The sequence below is a fragment of the Ascoidea rubescens genome, assembly GCF_001661345.1.
Source record: "Ascoidea rubescens DSM 1968 unplaced genomic scaffold ASCRUscaffold_7, whole genome shotgun sequence".
In the NCBI taxonomy this organism is placed as follows: Eukaryota; Fungi; Ascomycota; class Saccharomycetes; order Ascoideales; family Ascoideaceae; genus Ascoidea; species Ascoidea rubescens.
In genome coordinates, this window is record NW_017962919.1 from 496,302 (window position 1) to 512,906 (window position 16,605).

Sequence of the window (16,605 nt, forward strand, 5' to 3'; positions counted from 1 at the left end):
TTAAATACCATCCTAATTCAGGTTTGTGTTTCTCTGTTTAAATCGCTGATAATGAGGTTTCTTCTGTCCATATATTTTCATATTTAGAGAACTCTTCAGTCATGTTTTCCTTGAAATATAGAAAAAAAAGCGTGTCCCTAATATTCTCAAATTTTTTATTAAGGTCCACCACAAGATCAAAAAAATTTTCACTATTAGTTGGTCTAATCATTTTGCTGCTCCTCTATCATGTTATATCAATAGAAAAATTGACCAATTATTCAAATAGTCTTCCACTCTATCCATATTTTCATTCCAAATTTATAGAACACCAACTTGATCAGTTGAACTCTCCTATTTCTTCCTCAGTATATTACCATACCAATTTTATACCTTATAATTTCACTTTATTCAAAAATCCCTTTAATATAAATTTTCTAAAAAATTATCAAATATCTCAATTAATTAACTTCAATCCAGTTTTATTTGATTGTAACTCTATTTCTAATAACTATGATGTTTATAATCACAACTATGGAAAAAAATATAATAAAAACAATTTTTTAATATCTTATCCAAAGAAAAAGATATCATTATCATCAAAATCTCAATATCTCAATGATTTGAAAATTTTCAAATCCCAAATTATCAATTCTGTATATTCAGATCTACTATCTCCACTGGAATTCAAAAAGGACTATACAACCAGAAATCTTAAAAAAAGTTGGTATCAATATGGTGCAAGTTCAATATTTTTTAAAAAAAATGATCTATTCTTATTGACTAATAGAATTGTCTATTCTGACACCGAAAAAAGATCTTTTGCAAGATCGAGTTTTTTATCTTTTCAAATATATGACAAGAATTGGAATCAACTATATTCCAAAAACAATAAACATCTATATTGCTTTGTTAATCCGGATTTATCGAATTTGTTGAATACGCTTAATATTAAAAATATTAGTGCCATAATAAATTCATTGAAAAATGATTATCAAAATCATAATCGTAATCATAATCGTAATCATAATATAGATAGAAAATGTTTCAAAGCCCCTGCAATACTAGATATTCCTTTTTATTTTGAACTTAATCAAACTTCAAGATTTTTTGGTCCTGAAGATCCAAGGATCTTAATCAAAAAAACTTACTATAATTTTTATAATAATCAAGAAAACAGAACTTTGATAGATTCAATTGAATTGGAAGAGCCAATAATTATTTATAATAAAATGACAAATCATACTTTTGATTATTACCGACTAATTCATGCTTTTTTACCCTTTCAAAATAAAGAAATAACTTTCACTTTCAACAAGCAAGCAAATACAGAAATTGAAAAAAATTGGCAACCCTTTTTCAATTCAAAAAATATTATCGATGTTTATCTTGAAAACAATGAAAACGATAGAAATAATCCAACCCATTTCACAAACGGTTATATTAATTTTATTTATTCAATTGATCCCTTGGAAATTCTATTATGTAGCTTAAACACTGGTATATGCAATTTCCAATTTCAGGATAACATTTACTGGAATTCCAAAAAATTATCAGTAGATCCTGTTCCTGATAATGAAAATATCTTATTCAATAGTGTAGTGAATAATGATAAAATTAGTGCTATGAGAGGTGGAACTAATTTAATCAAAATTCCAGTTTTTTTTTTAAATAAAATCTACCAATTACTGAATAGCAGCAACAATAATAATAATGATAATGATAATAATAGAAATCATATCATTGATAATTTCAATATCAATCTAAAAAACCTATTAGATTACAACATTTTCATTGGATTTCCAAGAACTCATATTGATGATTGTGGTTGTTGTAAAGTGACTTATAGACCATCGTTTATTGTTTTATTAAATTTGAAAAATTCTTCAACCTATCAAATTAATTCAATTTCTTCTAGTTTAGATTTTAATATCGATGTTCTAAATTGGAAATTGGCTGAACAATTAGATTCATGCATCGGCTTTCAAAATGTTTTAATTCCAAATAGTATATCATATTGGGATATATTTAATAATTCAATTTCAATTGTTGAAAAACAAAAGAACATTATCAATAGCTCAAATTCCGAACTGGATACCAATATAGAATCAAAATCAGAATTAGAATTGGAATTTGATGATTATATGGGTCTTATGTTAACTGAAGCTGATTATTCGAATGTGTTGATTCATATTAGAGGATTTCTAAAATTTTTAATCAATGAACTTGACTTCTTTAAAAAGCAACCTCAACACAAACTCGCTAATTCAACAGATGGTTTATCTAATGAAGAAGCTCAAAATGTATTAAAAAAAATTAACAGTAATTTACTAGTGCAATGTGCACTAGAAGATTCAAAACGATATTGTAGTGAATATGGATTAAGCCATAGTCCATTTGTTCCCAGTAGTCATAGAAATAAGAATAAAAATCCCTCCTGATTTATATAGAGTGTATTTGCTTTTTTTTTTTCTTTTTTTTCTCTTTTATGTTTTTTCTTCATAATATCAGAAATAGCAGATATTTATACCAAACAAATTAGCTAATTGAAATAGCTATGAAATTGAATATAATATTAAAAAATTAAAAGAAAATAATTCATTGTGACTTAATTGAAAAACTATTGAAAATTAAATATAAGCCACAACTAATCAACAAGTCAAACAGTGCCCAGATAAAATTATTTAGACAGTCAATATGTAGTTTTTTTGCCAGCTTCAGTGCAAATATTATAACAACTAATAAAAACCTAAATAATAGCAATTGAAAATATTTTTCTCCAAGGACATTTCATATTGTCTTTCATCTCATATTATTTAAAAAAGGAGACTTTGGGGCTTAACATTCAGCCAAAACAAAGAAGCAAAAAGCAAAAAAACATAATTTCAAATTAATCTAAAAACTAAGAAGGTAAAATCAATATGTTATCAACTGTAAATGGGATTGAAATCTACATATACCAATAGTTTGTTGTAATATTAATGTGTAATAAATGCAATAACCATTGATTTGAGATAAAAAAATATGTAGTCATGTATAAATATGCACAATATGTGACACCGGTAAACTCTAAATCGATAAATCTCTTTCTCAGACCCCCTTTTTGTATACATGTATGTATTTACATGTATAGCATGCAGGTGGCTAAGCTTTTTAAAATCAGGGTCTTTTGGAATTGAATATAATCAACTCTGAAATAATAATTAATTTGTCTTTTAAATCTAGCAAACAAGAAAGCTAATGAGTAATTAAAAAAATTTTATTTATTTATGTGGCTCTATCAATATTTACAAAAAAAATGATTTATTTCTAATTATTTATCAGCTTTTTTGTATCTTACCTATTCCCTAAACATAAACAAACATCGTTTTATTATGAGAAAAGTTGATTTATTGAAAACAAAACTAACAAATAATCCCAAATTATGCAATTTTAATTGTTTAAATCAAAAATTAATTTTTGGGTTGTTGAATATCTCAAAATTGCTAATGTTAAATATGGTAGCACAAAAAAAACATTTCATTAAGCACAAAAAAAGAGGAATCCAAACACAATTGATTTAGAAACAGGCAATATATTATAAATCTGAGAATTTAAATTTTATGTATTTCAATAGAGTATTAATAGAACATCATTCAACAAAAGAGTAAAGGTATTCATAACATGTTAGCATTTTTTTCAAATGGATAGCTGGCTACACCATTTTAAATAATTCTTTTATTATCTTTAGTATCAATACAGAAAGTAGACTTATAAGCTGATTAAATCTATAAAATATAATAAAAATTAGCCTTTTTAACTAATAGAGAAATCCTTTTTAAGCATCTTTTTGATTTTATCAACTTTAGAACTTATAACAGTAATTAAAAACAATTAAGAATGTTTTTTTAAAACGCTTTATTTAAATTAAGTAGAATAGCTAAATTAAATTCAGTCTAATATTACACCACTTTTTCATTAAAAAGATATATGATAATAATATTAAATTTGAATTATTGAAAAATCTATAAGAATATTAATATTTCTTCTATTTTATTTACAGACAATTCAGGTTTAATTTAATATCTATTATCTATTGTTTTTTTGATTATTTAGCTGTTATTCAATTTCATCAAGATTTACACCTCAAATATCCCATACTTTAAAGTCACAGATTATTTTAATCCTATAAATATTCCAGAAAAACCATTTCTTTAACATTTAAATCATTTAAATCACTTAAATCATTTAAAATGCTCATAAAAAGAAAACCTAATATTAATGTCATAATTTTCATTATTAATTATTCCGTTTTGTATTAATTTAATTTTAATAATTTGAAATAATTTGGACATTAATAAAAAATCACCAGTCTTTTTATATAATATAAAATCAGAAACATAGAAATTAGATTTTCAAAATTTTTTTTTGTTTTCGGATGATAAATTTTTGAATATTTATAGAGTATGTGAATATTTATAGTATTCAAAATATATGGTTGAAAATTTTAATATTAATATACTTTTACTTTTTATTTTTGTGATGTTAACACAAAACGATGTTTCTTTTATGTAGAATTTTAATTGAGGCTCTGTGTTGTAAATTAATTGTATAAACAATAGTTTATAATAGAAAATTTAAATATTCTCAAAAAATAATATACTCAATAGAATATATAAAGAACAGCAAATAAATACAATCAGAAATATAGCTTTTATCATAAAAAAGTTATTTTTTATTGTTTTTTTCTTATTTCTTATTTAGTTGTTTTTTTTTTGATATCAAGAAAGAAATAATAGCATATTTTTAATTAATTAAGAAAAAAATCATATTCAATCTGAAGTGAACTTGAATTGATAATTATTTTGGTTTCAAAACTAAATTTCTAATTGACAAAATTATAGATAAGATTTAGACTAACTTAAACCGACTTAATCCTAGCAATGTGCTAATTACAAAAGATTTTCAATTTTAAAACGATAAAATTTTGATTTTGTGTTGTCAGCCATAAAATTTGCCTATCATCTGGAAGATAGACTTAATTTTCAATTAATAATATGGAAAATGATTATCTCGTTTTTAAAAATCATTGATTATTGCAAAGATTTTATATACATTATTTACTATGTTTAATAAGCAATAATTAGTGATAAATCAAGAATTTTATTAATTCTGAATATATACAATAGCAAATATATTTTTTAATATATGAGTGAAGCTTCTGTTTCAACTGATATCAGTAAATTACTTAATATGAATAAAAAAAATAAAAAAAACAAAAAAAACCATAAACTAGAAAATAAAAAAACAGCATAATGAAATGAAAATATAAATTATAAAATAACAGATTATAGCAACAAAAAAAAACAGCTTAAGAAATCACATAATAAATAAAATTAAAATTAATGAATAAACAAGAAAAAAACAAATAAATAAAAAGATTAATATTTAAATCAAAACTAGGCATTAGTCTTCAAATCTCTATAGTAAGCCTCTTCTTCGGCATCAATGACATCTTTGTAAGAAAACAAATCAACTTCTTCAAGTGGTATAAGATGAGTTTTATGATAAAACTTGTAAAAAAAGTAGAAAATGAAAAACACTGGTATACAAATATACCCAGAAATAAAGGACTTGTAGTCAAAAGAACTACCTTCAGATAAATCCAAGAAGACAGTAAAATTTTTTATTAGCATTAATAAAATTGAAAAACCTATTGAAAAATAAGTAGTATAAGGGGTGAAACGAGCTGTGTAATATAGTTCTTTCTTTCTTTGGATACCTTGAACTTTGATGGCATTTGTGAATCTGAAATGACTGATAAGAATTGATAACCAGGTAAATAAAATAAACGTACAATCAACATTAAGAAAATGTTGATAAACAATTTTTGAAGAATCACCTGAATTCATATAACCTAAAACAGAGAATAAGGAACAAAATGCAAATGCAGCATATGGAACACCTCTTTTATTTGTCTTTGAGAAAATTTTTGGAGCCATTCCATTAATCGATAAACCATATAATGTACGAATGGAGACGTAAAGTTCTGTGTTGGAAGCAGTAAAAATAAAGATCAAAAGACATGAGTTAAGGATATGAGGTAAAACTTTGATACCTGCGTTTATGGCAGCAATAACAAAGGGAGAATTTGTAGCTGAAGATGAATAAAGAGAGACAGCTTCTAATAACAAAGGATCATCAGATGATACGATCATTCCCATAAAGAAAATTAAGCAAATGTAAATAGGGAAAATGGTCCACATAATTAAATTATTAGCCTTGTGAATATTTTTTCTCATCGGACTATGAGCTTCAGCTAATGCAGCACCATAAATTTCAATACCTGCAAAAGGATAAATAATTGTAACTAAAGATGCTAAAAAGGCAGCAAATCTTCCAGGGCTTCCACTTGTACCAAAGTACTCTTTAAAGGCACCAGGATCTTTCCAATATCTGAAGCCAACTCTTTCGTTAGTTGGGCCAGCACCCATAGTTAGTGCGAAACAAAAGATAACAAGGCCAATTAGGACAATTACTTTGAAACCTGCAAAAAATTTGACAATTGTGGCATAGAATTGAATGCCAACAAAGTTACATATCATGTCAAGAATAATAAAAATAGTGACCCATAAAGCAGGATTAATTGTTTCTCTATCTATCCAGTATTGAATAGCAAGAGAGGCAGCAGAAATTTGAGTTGGAGCAAGAACCAAATATTTAAAGAAATAGAAATAACCACTAGCAAAACCAAAAGCAGGATCAACATATCTTGTTGCCATTCCAGCACAACCATCAGGAAGAGGAATATAAGTGGCCATTTCGCACAAGGAACATAGAACAGTGTAAGCAACAATACATACAAGTAGAAAGCCGAATAATAAACTCCCACAACCACCAAAACTTAGACTAATACCTGAGGCAACAAGCATACCACTACCAGTTGTACCAGATATAGACAATGCAGCTAAGTCGTAGTATCTTAATTTGTGGACTAGTCTATGGCCTTCTGTCATAGCTAGAGGTTGTTCGGAGGTGACACGATGCAATTCGTAGGAAACTTGACGATATAGAGTTGAGGCAGTACTGCTGGTGCTAATTGAACCATTATCGTTATCGTGCTCATGATGGTGGTCATGATGAAGATGATGTGGGTTGTTGTTGTTGTTGTTTTTTAAATCGTCCAAGTTGTTAGTTGTTGTTGATAGAGAGGAGTTTTGTTCATAATTTATTTTTTGTTTTGGGAAGTTCGAATCAGTGGAAGATCTTGAATCGGAATGTTCGATGTTTCCGAAATCATTTCTATAGAAGGAATTGAAGGAGTTTCTTCTATTTAGATTCAAAGATCTTCTTTCATTATTTGTAAACTCCATTTGAAATTATAAGTGATATAGTAGGAAATATATTATATATACATGTATATATGTATATTTCAATTAAGATGATGTAATGTAGCTTAAATACGGATGATAATATGGATTGAAGATTAAAATAATTAATGAGGCAATTGTTAATTGATGGTGGATAAAATATAATATAGATAAAAAAAAACTAAAAAATGATTGAATCGAAGAAAAAATATTTTGGAAAATTTTAACGAAGAATGGAAAAAAATAATAAAAGGAAATTATAATAATTATATATGAAAAGTTGGTATAGTTTCTTTTTGGATGATGATTAAGTGATTAAGAATATGCTGATAAAATCAGAAAGAGAGAGAAAACTTGGAAATGGGAAATAAATCTATATCCACATTAAATTAAATGAGAAAAAAAAAGGGACATTTAAAATGAACAATAAAAAACCTAAAAAGAAAACAAAAAAAATTGAGACTGGCACTGCAAAAATTTGAATTTAGAGGTGTTAGGACAAAGAATCTAGCAGGTGTTGTTAGACTGGAGGCAGCTAAATGGTAATTTAAATTGCAATTGAATGAATACCAAAATCTGTAGATATGTTTGAAAGTTTAGTTTAGTGTTAAATTAGTATAACAGAGAGCTGCAATTCGTAAATGATAAATAATAGATTTATTTGATGATTTGCAACCATTTTGAAAAGTAGGAAATGTTGGTGTCAATATTTGAAATTCGTGCAGCGATAAAGTGGTAGAATGATAAGGTGGAAGTGATAATGGGTGATGTCAAAGAGAAGAATCAAGATGTTGGAAAATCAGAAAAAGCAAAAGAAGACTTGGGAAGAATTAGGAAGAATTGAGAAAAACAGGTCTCGATTTTTGATTTCTTTTGAACTTCTGAAAACCCAATGGAAATTTCCTAATACGGGTTTAACATTTAAAAAATAAAAACGCAAATCTTAAACCTTAAACCCAAAACCACAAACAATAAACCCTAAATGAGACATTGTGAATTGTAAATGGGAAAGCGTGCTATTAATATGTTGATATCAAAATGAACACAATTCAAATTGAAATAGAAACATGTAGCAAAGGGAAAAGAAAATAAATTTTGAGTTAAATACATAGAAATTCCTCCTTTTTAAGAGGAAAAAAACAACCCACCAGAATAATAAGATTATAATGTGGAGTTTGTGTGTCTTGTTTAAGATGTAAACAATCAGATCAAATGCCCTCATTCGCAATAACGCACCCAGGCTCCAGTAGTATTGCTTAGCACTCTCCAGTCAAAATTGACAAGAACTGAATGTGCCAAAGACTCCAGCTGAACTAAAGGAGTTAACCAACCCAAGAAAACAGTTGCACTATATTCTGTGTATGTTCTGTGTATTGTTCTGGGCATTTTCCCCAGGCATAAAGAGTGCTGTTTTTGACCTTCACTCACGTGATATATATCTAGCTTCTGTAGAGCGGGCGTCGGGGTTTGCGAGCAGCAGCTGGAATACGGACGAGGAGATGGGTGCAGTGCGTAGTCCGCGCGTGCTACCGCGGCCGCTGAGCGGGTTTGAGAGACGCCCAGCAGCCTGCCCTCGAGCGTCCTGTCAACCAAGCGTTCGCCAACGCTGATTGGTTAGGCGACGCACCCAACGGGTACAAAACAAGAGAAAGTGGAAAAAGTGGAAAAACTCTGAAAGGACATAACACCCTTCTTGTCCGGCCAGGCAGGGCAGATGAAACTGGTGCTGTTTTTTTGCGTTTTGTTCCCCCTCAAAGTTGTCTTTAGTGCAGCTAATTAATCTGCCTCAAAGTCTCCCTTCATCACCAACAGAGCCAGAATAAGGCCCACAGGCAATTTGGTCAAGCATCCCAACGATTCTAGTCAATTAAATGGAAATTAGTTGTCTGCAGCTTTCCTTTAATTCCAACGACTTCTAAACGATTTTTGTCTAATTACCAATGAGTTTAATGGTATTCTATCACCACAGGGACTATAAGCATAGCATTATGTATCGAACATACAAGTGTAGATATTAGCTGTTTTTCCAATGTATTTATTAAATGTGAATTCAGATATGAAATGGATAGGAATTTGCTATAATTAAATGAAATTCTAAGCAAAAGATTGTCTAATTGTCGAGATCTTCAATTGATAGTCAAGTCACCCACTGATAGAAGCTAATTGATAGTTAAAAGAAAATTATTTAAAAGTAAAATCCCGTTCAATGCTATTCAATTCAGTTCAATTTTTAACGCACAAGACGTATTTCAAAATTTAAATCAAAAATCAAACAGGAAATAAATTATCAGCACTTCTAATCTTTTACATATCTGTTCCAGCTGTTTTAACTGGATTTAAGATCCTTTAGTAATAAAAAACAACAACATGCTGTCCCATCTATTTTAGTTTCAAAATATATATTTTAAAAATTGAAAATAATAATATGACAAAATAAATATCTGAATCTAAACCAGTTCTAAAATTAATAAAATTATATGTTATTATTTTAATCACCTGCTTGCTGCCTGATAAATGCTATCCATTTAGTTTGAATTTTATTGAGCAAACTAATTGAATTAAATTTTATTCAATAATTTCAAATAATTTCATCAGAATTTTAATAACTTTTAATAAATTTCAAGTTTAAAATTTATTCAGAGTTTCAGACTACCGAAACTCTCCAGACTTTTTCTGTCTCTTACTTTCTTCCATATCAATTATTTTCAACTGTTTTCAATTGTTTCCAACTGTTTTTAGTTATTTTTAACTGTTCCTGGTTGCGGTTTTCGGGAAAAAACAAAAAAGAAATTCATGTCTAATCAAAAAAAAAAGAAAAAGAAAAAGAAAAACCAGCATTAAATTTACAACCAAAGCTCACCAATCAATTAATAAACCAATTGAAAGAAATTACCTAAATTTATTAAAAATTACTAAAAATCAATCAAAATCAATCAAAATCTATTGTTTTTAATCGATTTCATCAACTTTCAATTTCTAGATCAAATTCCTGCATCTCTCATCCAAACCGCACCTGAATTGCTCACTTTAGAACAACTCCACATTCTCACAAAATGTTTTAGCAAAAAGCTCTAAATCATTTAAATTGTTCTAATTTTCCCAGCCTTTTATCTTAGCATCATATTATTTTGCTCTTTCCATTAACCAACATACCCTTTTTCTTCTTTGAACCAGTTTTCCTTGTTGTGTCATACAAATCATCCAAGACCAAAGAGTGTAAACTCTTTTCTCCACAGAGTCAATCCAGTTATCTCCGCAAAATTTAGTTTTTACAAATCACGTGCACAGAGCATAAGACTACTGTATTCGTTGCGAGCCCAGCTTATATTGGCACGTGGTCTTGTGTGATATTGTGGTAAAATGAGTCATTTGCACCAGCTGGGTCTTTTTCCCCATTGCTGCGAGCTGCGACGAACCTTCACTATTGACTTTTGTGTCTGTCTCATACTAAACTTGGCTGTTTTTTTTGGCCTCGGAGAAATTCTGCTTTTTTAGTTTTTTCTCCCACATGCATGAGTTTCTTCTCAAACATCAAGAAAAAAAGAAAAAAGAAAAACATTTCCGAAACCCGTTCAGCGTTTTCCGAAGTTTTCGGTGCAACTCCGAGCCAACAGGCTTTCTTCTCTCCCCAGCCAATCAACTTGCTCAATGCCTTTCAGAGCCAGGCAGGCATCTGACATCAACTAGCTGTTTCGTTAAAACATCCTTACAATATCTCGAGCCTCACGCCAATGTTTCGTTCAAAATTTGAAAAAGCCATCGCAAAATCACTTCGAAATCCCACCCTCAGCGAGATCGTGCAATAATTTCCATCTTTATTGGTAAATGAGTAATTCAAACTTTTTTTCTTTATCTCACCGCTCGGTTGATTTCCGTGCTTTTTCCAGGCTCCCCCGGATGTTTATCTTCTCCTTACATTTACTATGCGATACTAACCACGGTTCTCTTTTCAGTAACTGCGGATTCAATAACCGACAAAATATATCAATCAACTCAATGCTCTCAATTTAAACTAAGGAATTTATTATATAACGTTTAAAATTTTAGTAAATTATTGTTTAATATATTGGATCATTTGAATGAGATTGAAATAACTGGTTAGAGCTACACTGTTATATTGTTTTGTACATATTTTCTTTCTTTTTTCCAATATAAAGGCTTTTATTCCTTTATCAATATTCTTCATTCATTAATTCATATATTGATAAAATTTTTAATATACTAAAAATCATATATAAACCCTTTTCGTTTACTTGATTGTTATTCCTAATTTTCTGGGGATCATAAACACAAAATCAGTATAAAATTATTAAAAAAAATAAATTTTGCAACATTTTCATCATGTCACTTAGATCATTTCCTTCAAATTCCTCAATCAACAGCGTCGTTAGTAACGGCTGGGTAGTTCAAAAATTCGGTGGGACTAGTGTTGGTAAATTTCCTGAAAAGATTGCTGATGATATTATCAAATTATACTCATACACAAATAAAGTTGCAGTGGTTTGCTCAGCAAGATCATCAACTATTAAAACCGAAGGTACAACTTCAAGGTTACTATTAGCTGCCAATTATTCAATCGAAAACAAAGATTATAAAAAAATCATAGATTTGGTCTTGAAAGACCATTTCAATAACGCAAATAAAAAAATCGTCAACAATGCTGAAATAAGGAAAGAACTAATCGAACAAACAAAATCAGAATGTGATCAAGTATTAAAACTATTACATGCCTCAACTGTTATTGGCGAACTCTCTTCAAAGACTTTGGATAGTATTATAGCTTTGGGTGAAAAATTAAGTTGTTTATTTATCTCAGCCTTATTGAACGATAGAGGTGTTAATGCTCAGTATATTGATTTGTCAACAATTCTTTTAAATTCAAATAACAATAACGGCAGTAATTCCAGCATCTCCAATTACTCCAATGGTAACAAATTCAATGATGACTTTTCATTAGATCAAGATTTTTACAATAATTTAGCTAAAAAATTAGCAAATAAAATAAAGTTTTTACCTGATGGTGTCGTTCCTGTGTTGACCGGATATTTTGGTCCAGTCCCTGGTGGACTATTAAATGGTATTGGAAGAGGTTATACTGATTTATGCGCAGCCTTGGTAGCTGTTGGGGTCTATGCTGATGAACTACAAATCTGGAAAGAAGTCGATGGTATATTTACTGCTGATCCAAGAAAAGTCAAAAATGCAAGATTATTGGATTCGGTCACCCCAGAAGAAGCTGCTGAATTAACTTATTACGGCTCAGAAGTTATTCATCCTTTTACAATGGAACAAGTCATAAAGGCTAAAATCCCAATTCGTATTAAAAACGTTGAAAACCCAACTGGAAAGGGCACAATTATTTATCCAGATAATATAGGAAGAAAAGGTGAATCCACACCACCTCATCCACCAATTGCCAGTAATTTAATTCCTGGCAATTTTTTTATCAGGACTAAAGGCCCTACTGCTGTTACAATCAAACATAATATCATTGTCTTGAATGTTCACTCCAATAAGAAAATTCTATCCCATGGGTTTTTAGCAAGCATTTTCCAAACTTTGGACAAATACAGATTGGTAGTTGATTTAATTTCAACCTCAGAAGTGTACGTCTCAATGGCATTATATCATACATTTGACGAAGAAAATGAATTGAAACTCGCCATCAGTGAATTGACTAAATATGGTACTGTTGACATAGTAAGAGATATGGCAATCATTTCATTGGTCGGGAAACAAATGAAACAATTCATTGGTATTGCCAGTCAAATGTTCCAAACTCTAGCAGAGCAAAACATCAACATTGAGATGATATCCCAAGGGTCAAACGAAATCAATATCAGTTGCGTTATAAACGAAGCCGATAGTTTGAGAGCTTTGCAAGCAATTCACGCCAAATTGCTTGACAGACCTACAGTGGTAGATCAAAGGCTCGCAGCATTGAAATTGAGTGCATACTAGGGACACATTGCAGTGCTATCCATTCTATTTACCATTTTATTTACCATTTTATTTACCATCTTATTCACCATCTTATTCACATTCTTCTATATTTACATAGACCACCATATACATCTTAGATAGAAACCGCTGTTCGAGCCCCTTCGGCGTCCTTTTCCACAGTTCGCAGTTATCGACGTTTCACTTTTGATTTCAACCCCAAAAAACAACCAGACCCATTATTTTACACTTTCTGCTATTATATCTCTGTTTTCTTCACACTTTCAATTCTCTTTATCTGGGGTGTTTTTCTGTTTGGTTTGTGGGCTTGCAATTGTTATATTAAACTACTCCCAGTTGACTTTCGTGTCCTTTTCTCTCCAGGTTTTCTAACTTTTCTATTTAACCTTTTCCTCACCTCATCTCTCTCTCTTATTTTTCTTGCTACTGCTTTTGCCCTTCGCAATGAAAAAAATACTGAAAAACTCATTTGAACTAGAAGATTTTGCAGAGCAAGACCAGTTGATTAACAGTGCTAGCAATAATGTTGGTATACTGGGACAAACCAACGACTCTGATACTGATTCAACTTTTTCTGAAATATTTGAGGATTTAAATTTAATTTCCATAAACAATTCAAAATTGAAACCAGTGTTTTTTAATGATAATAACAATGAACTTGGCATTGAATTTAAAGATGAAAACGCTAGCAGTCTCAATGATAATGATGAAAATAGTGACAATTTTGCTTCAACAAGTACAAACAATATAATACTTCCAGAGGCAGTTCAAATTCCTTTCAAAAATAAGAAGAAATTCTTTCTTTTATTTATTTTTTCAGTTCTAATTTGGGTCATAACTTTGATTTTTTATTCAACAAGTAAAATCACTTATCAAGATGACTCAGATTTCAATCAGAACTCAAACAATAAAACAGACACAGCTCCAAAGACTTCACATATAAACACAGATAATGAAAAGCTTAAAATAGATCTTTCAACTAATAGAATGGGTTACTTTTACACATTTGAAAAACATATAGAGTTTTTACCAAACGATTACAAAAATGACAATGGTTTGTATCTATTAAATTCTGGCTCATCCTTCTCCATTAACACTATGAAAAACGATAATCAGAATTTGTTAAAAGCTGAAAATAAAATGCAATATAAAGACAAGACTTACACAATTCTGTCTTTTGTTCCAAATTTAAATCTAACTAAAGCAATTGTTTCAAGCAATAAAGAATCTCAATATCGTCATTCTTATTTTGCATATTTTTTCATTTATGATTTTATTACAAAAGAAATCGAGCCATTAAAACTCAGTGAAAACGACGGGAAAGAAGAAATGCTTAAACTAAGCTATGCAAATTGGTCACCATTAGGAAATTATATTTACTATATTTACAATAATAACATTTATCTTAAAGATATTTCAAATAATAAAGACCTCCAAGTAACTAATGATGGTTCTGAAAACGTATTTAATGGGAAGCCTGATTGGGTGTATGAAGAAGAGGTATTGGCCACTGATAATGCCATCTATTGGTCTCCCAATGATGAAAATTTTATTTTTTTAAAAACTGATGAAACTGATGTGCCAGTGTTTCAATTGGAATATTATGTTCAAGATAACCAAGACGTTTATCCTAAAATCGTTGATTTGAAATACCCTAAACCAGGTTTTAGCAATCCCATTGTTAGTTTAATCAATTATAATATCAAATCAAATAAAGCAGTTGAAATCGATCACAGCGATAATAATTTGGGTGAAGATTTCATCTTGTATGATTGCAAATGGATTGATAATAAAAATGCAATCATAAAAGAGACTGATAGAGAAAGTAATCAATTAAACATAAGAAATTTTAAAATTCTTGGAAAAGAAGAAGATGACATTTATACCTATTCCAATGAAATTATTAGAAAAGTTAATGCTGTTGAAGAATTTGGAGGATGGATTGAAGAAACTTCTGATTTGTTAGTAATTCCACCAAACCATGAGCAAGATCGAAAACATTATGGTTACGTTGATGTTATTGTTGATGAAAATGGGTTTAGACAGCTAGCATATTTTGATCAAATTTCAAACGAAAAGCCTAAGAAGATATTAACGAATGGTAATTATGATATTATCGGCGGTGGATTGGCATTTAATTATGAAAAAAATAAAATATATTTTTTATCAGCAAAAAAATCTTCAATAACAAGACATCTTTACACAATTTCGTTAAACGGTGACGACCTTCAAGCTATCACAAATGATAAGGTGGATGAATGGAATGATGTTAAATTATCGCCAAATGGTAATTATTTATTGCTTTCTAATAGAGGACCAAGTGTTCCAACCCAAAAGCTTTTCAATATAAATGAGGACTTTGATTTAGAAAAGGGGAATAATTTAGCGACTAGTGATACAACAATTAAATACCTTAAAAAGTTTCAAGTGCCAAAGCACACATTTCTCGAGTTTGAAGTTGACGAAGGAGTCAAATGTCATGTTAAAGAAATATTGCCAACTAGTTATTTTGATAATGAGAAAAACAAGCAAAATAATAAAACATACCCTCTATTGGTCAATGTTTATGGTGGGCCGGGATCTCAAACAGTTGATGTTCTGTTCAACATAGGATTTGAAGATGCAGTTTCAAGTTCTTTGGATGCAATCGTGTTGCAAATTGAGCCCAGGGGGACTGGAGGTAATGGATGGAAATACAAGTCTTTTGCCAAAAACCAAATTGGATACTGGGAACCCAGAGACATTGTGAACATTGTTGAGCAGTACATTAAAAGCCACGAGGGCCTCGTTAATACCGAAAGAACAGCGATCTGGGGCTGGAGTTATGGTGGTTTTACAACACTAAAGACGTTGGAGTACGACGCAGGAAAGACCATCAAGTATGGAATGTCGGTGGCTCCAGTTACAAACTGGCTATTTTACGACTCGATATACACCGAGAGATATATGGACTTACCCAAGAACAACGAAAAGGGCTACCGAGAGATATCGGTGATCAGCGAATTGGAGAACTTCAAAAGCGTCAAGAGGTTTTTGATAATGCATGGCACAGCTGACGATAATGTTCATTTCCAAAACAGCCTTGACTTGATTGACAGATTCAATCTAAAAACTGTGGAAAACTTTGACTTGAAGTACTTCCCAGACAGCAATCATGGGATATTCCACCATGGGGCCAACAAAATCGTGTACGACAAGCTATTCAAGTGGCTTTCAGATGCTTTTGCAGGCGACTTTGATGCCATCGACAACTGAGTCTGAAGATAAGGAAGCACAAACATCAGAAAGAGCAAACCGGGGGAGGTCTTACGTAACC

General features: G+C 30.1%; 5 protein-coding genes across 5 annotated transcripts; 4 read left to right on the plus strand and 1 right to left on the minus strand.

Moving 5' to 3' along the window:
* Positions 1–19: 19 nt before the first annotated feature.
* On the plus strand, positions 20–2,420 carry ASCRUDRAFT_58444 (glycosyltransferase family 91 protein; the record flags this gene model as incomplete). The annotated part of the gene is made up of 3 exons (XM_020191210.1): positions 20–913; positions 1,019–1,611; positions 1,759–2,420. The coding sequence occupies exons 1-3, from the start codon at positions 102–104 to the stop codon at positions 2,418–2,420; spliced, it is 2,067 nt and encodes a 688-aa protein (XP_020047058.1). The 5' UTR covers positions 20–101.
* A 2,997-nt stretch (positions 2,421–5,417) lies between these two features.
* On the minus strand, positions 5,418–6,974 carry ASCRUDRAFT_35588 (dicarboxylic amino acid permease; the record flags this gene model as incomplete). The annotated part of the gene is made up of 1 exon (XM_020190624.1): positions 5,418–6,974. One exon carries the CDS (start codon positions 6,972–6,974, stop codon positions 5,418–5,420), a length of 1,557 nt encoding a protein of 518 aa, XP_020047059.1.
* A 3,866-nt stretch (positions 6,975–10,840) lies between these two features.
* ASCRUDRAFT_81126 (uncharacterized protein) lies at positions 10,841–11,005 on the plus strand (the record flags this gene model as incomplete). Its single annotated transcript, XM_020194573.1, has 1 exon — positions 10,841–11,005. The coding sequence occupies one exon, from the start codon at positions 10,841–10,843 to the stop codon at positions 11,003–11,005; it is 165 nt and encodes a 54-aa protein (XP_020047060.1).
* A 369-nt stretch (positions 11,006–11,374) lies between these two features.
* HOM3 (aspartate kinase) lies at positions 11,375–13,511 on the plus strand. The gene has a single exon (XM_020189278.1). It carries the CDS (start codon positions 11,670–11,672, stop codon positions 13,287–13,289), a length of 1,620 nt encoding a protein of 539 aa, XP_020047061.1. The 5' UTR covers positions 11,375–11,669; the 3' UTR covers positions 13,290–13,511.
* Positions 13,512–14,426: 915 nt separating this feature from the next.
* On the plus strand, positions 14,427–16,526 carry ASCRUDRAFT_21804 (uncharacterized protein; the record flags this gene model as incomplete). The annotated part of the gene is made up of 1 exon (XM_020189708.1): positions 14,427–16,526. A coding segment is annotated over one exon (2,100 nt), but the record flags the coding sequence as incomplete, so codon positions are not given.
* Between the last annotated feature and the right edge of the window lie 79 nt (positions 16,527–16,605).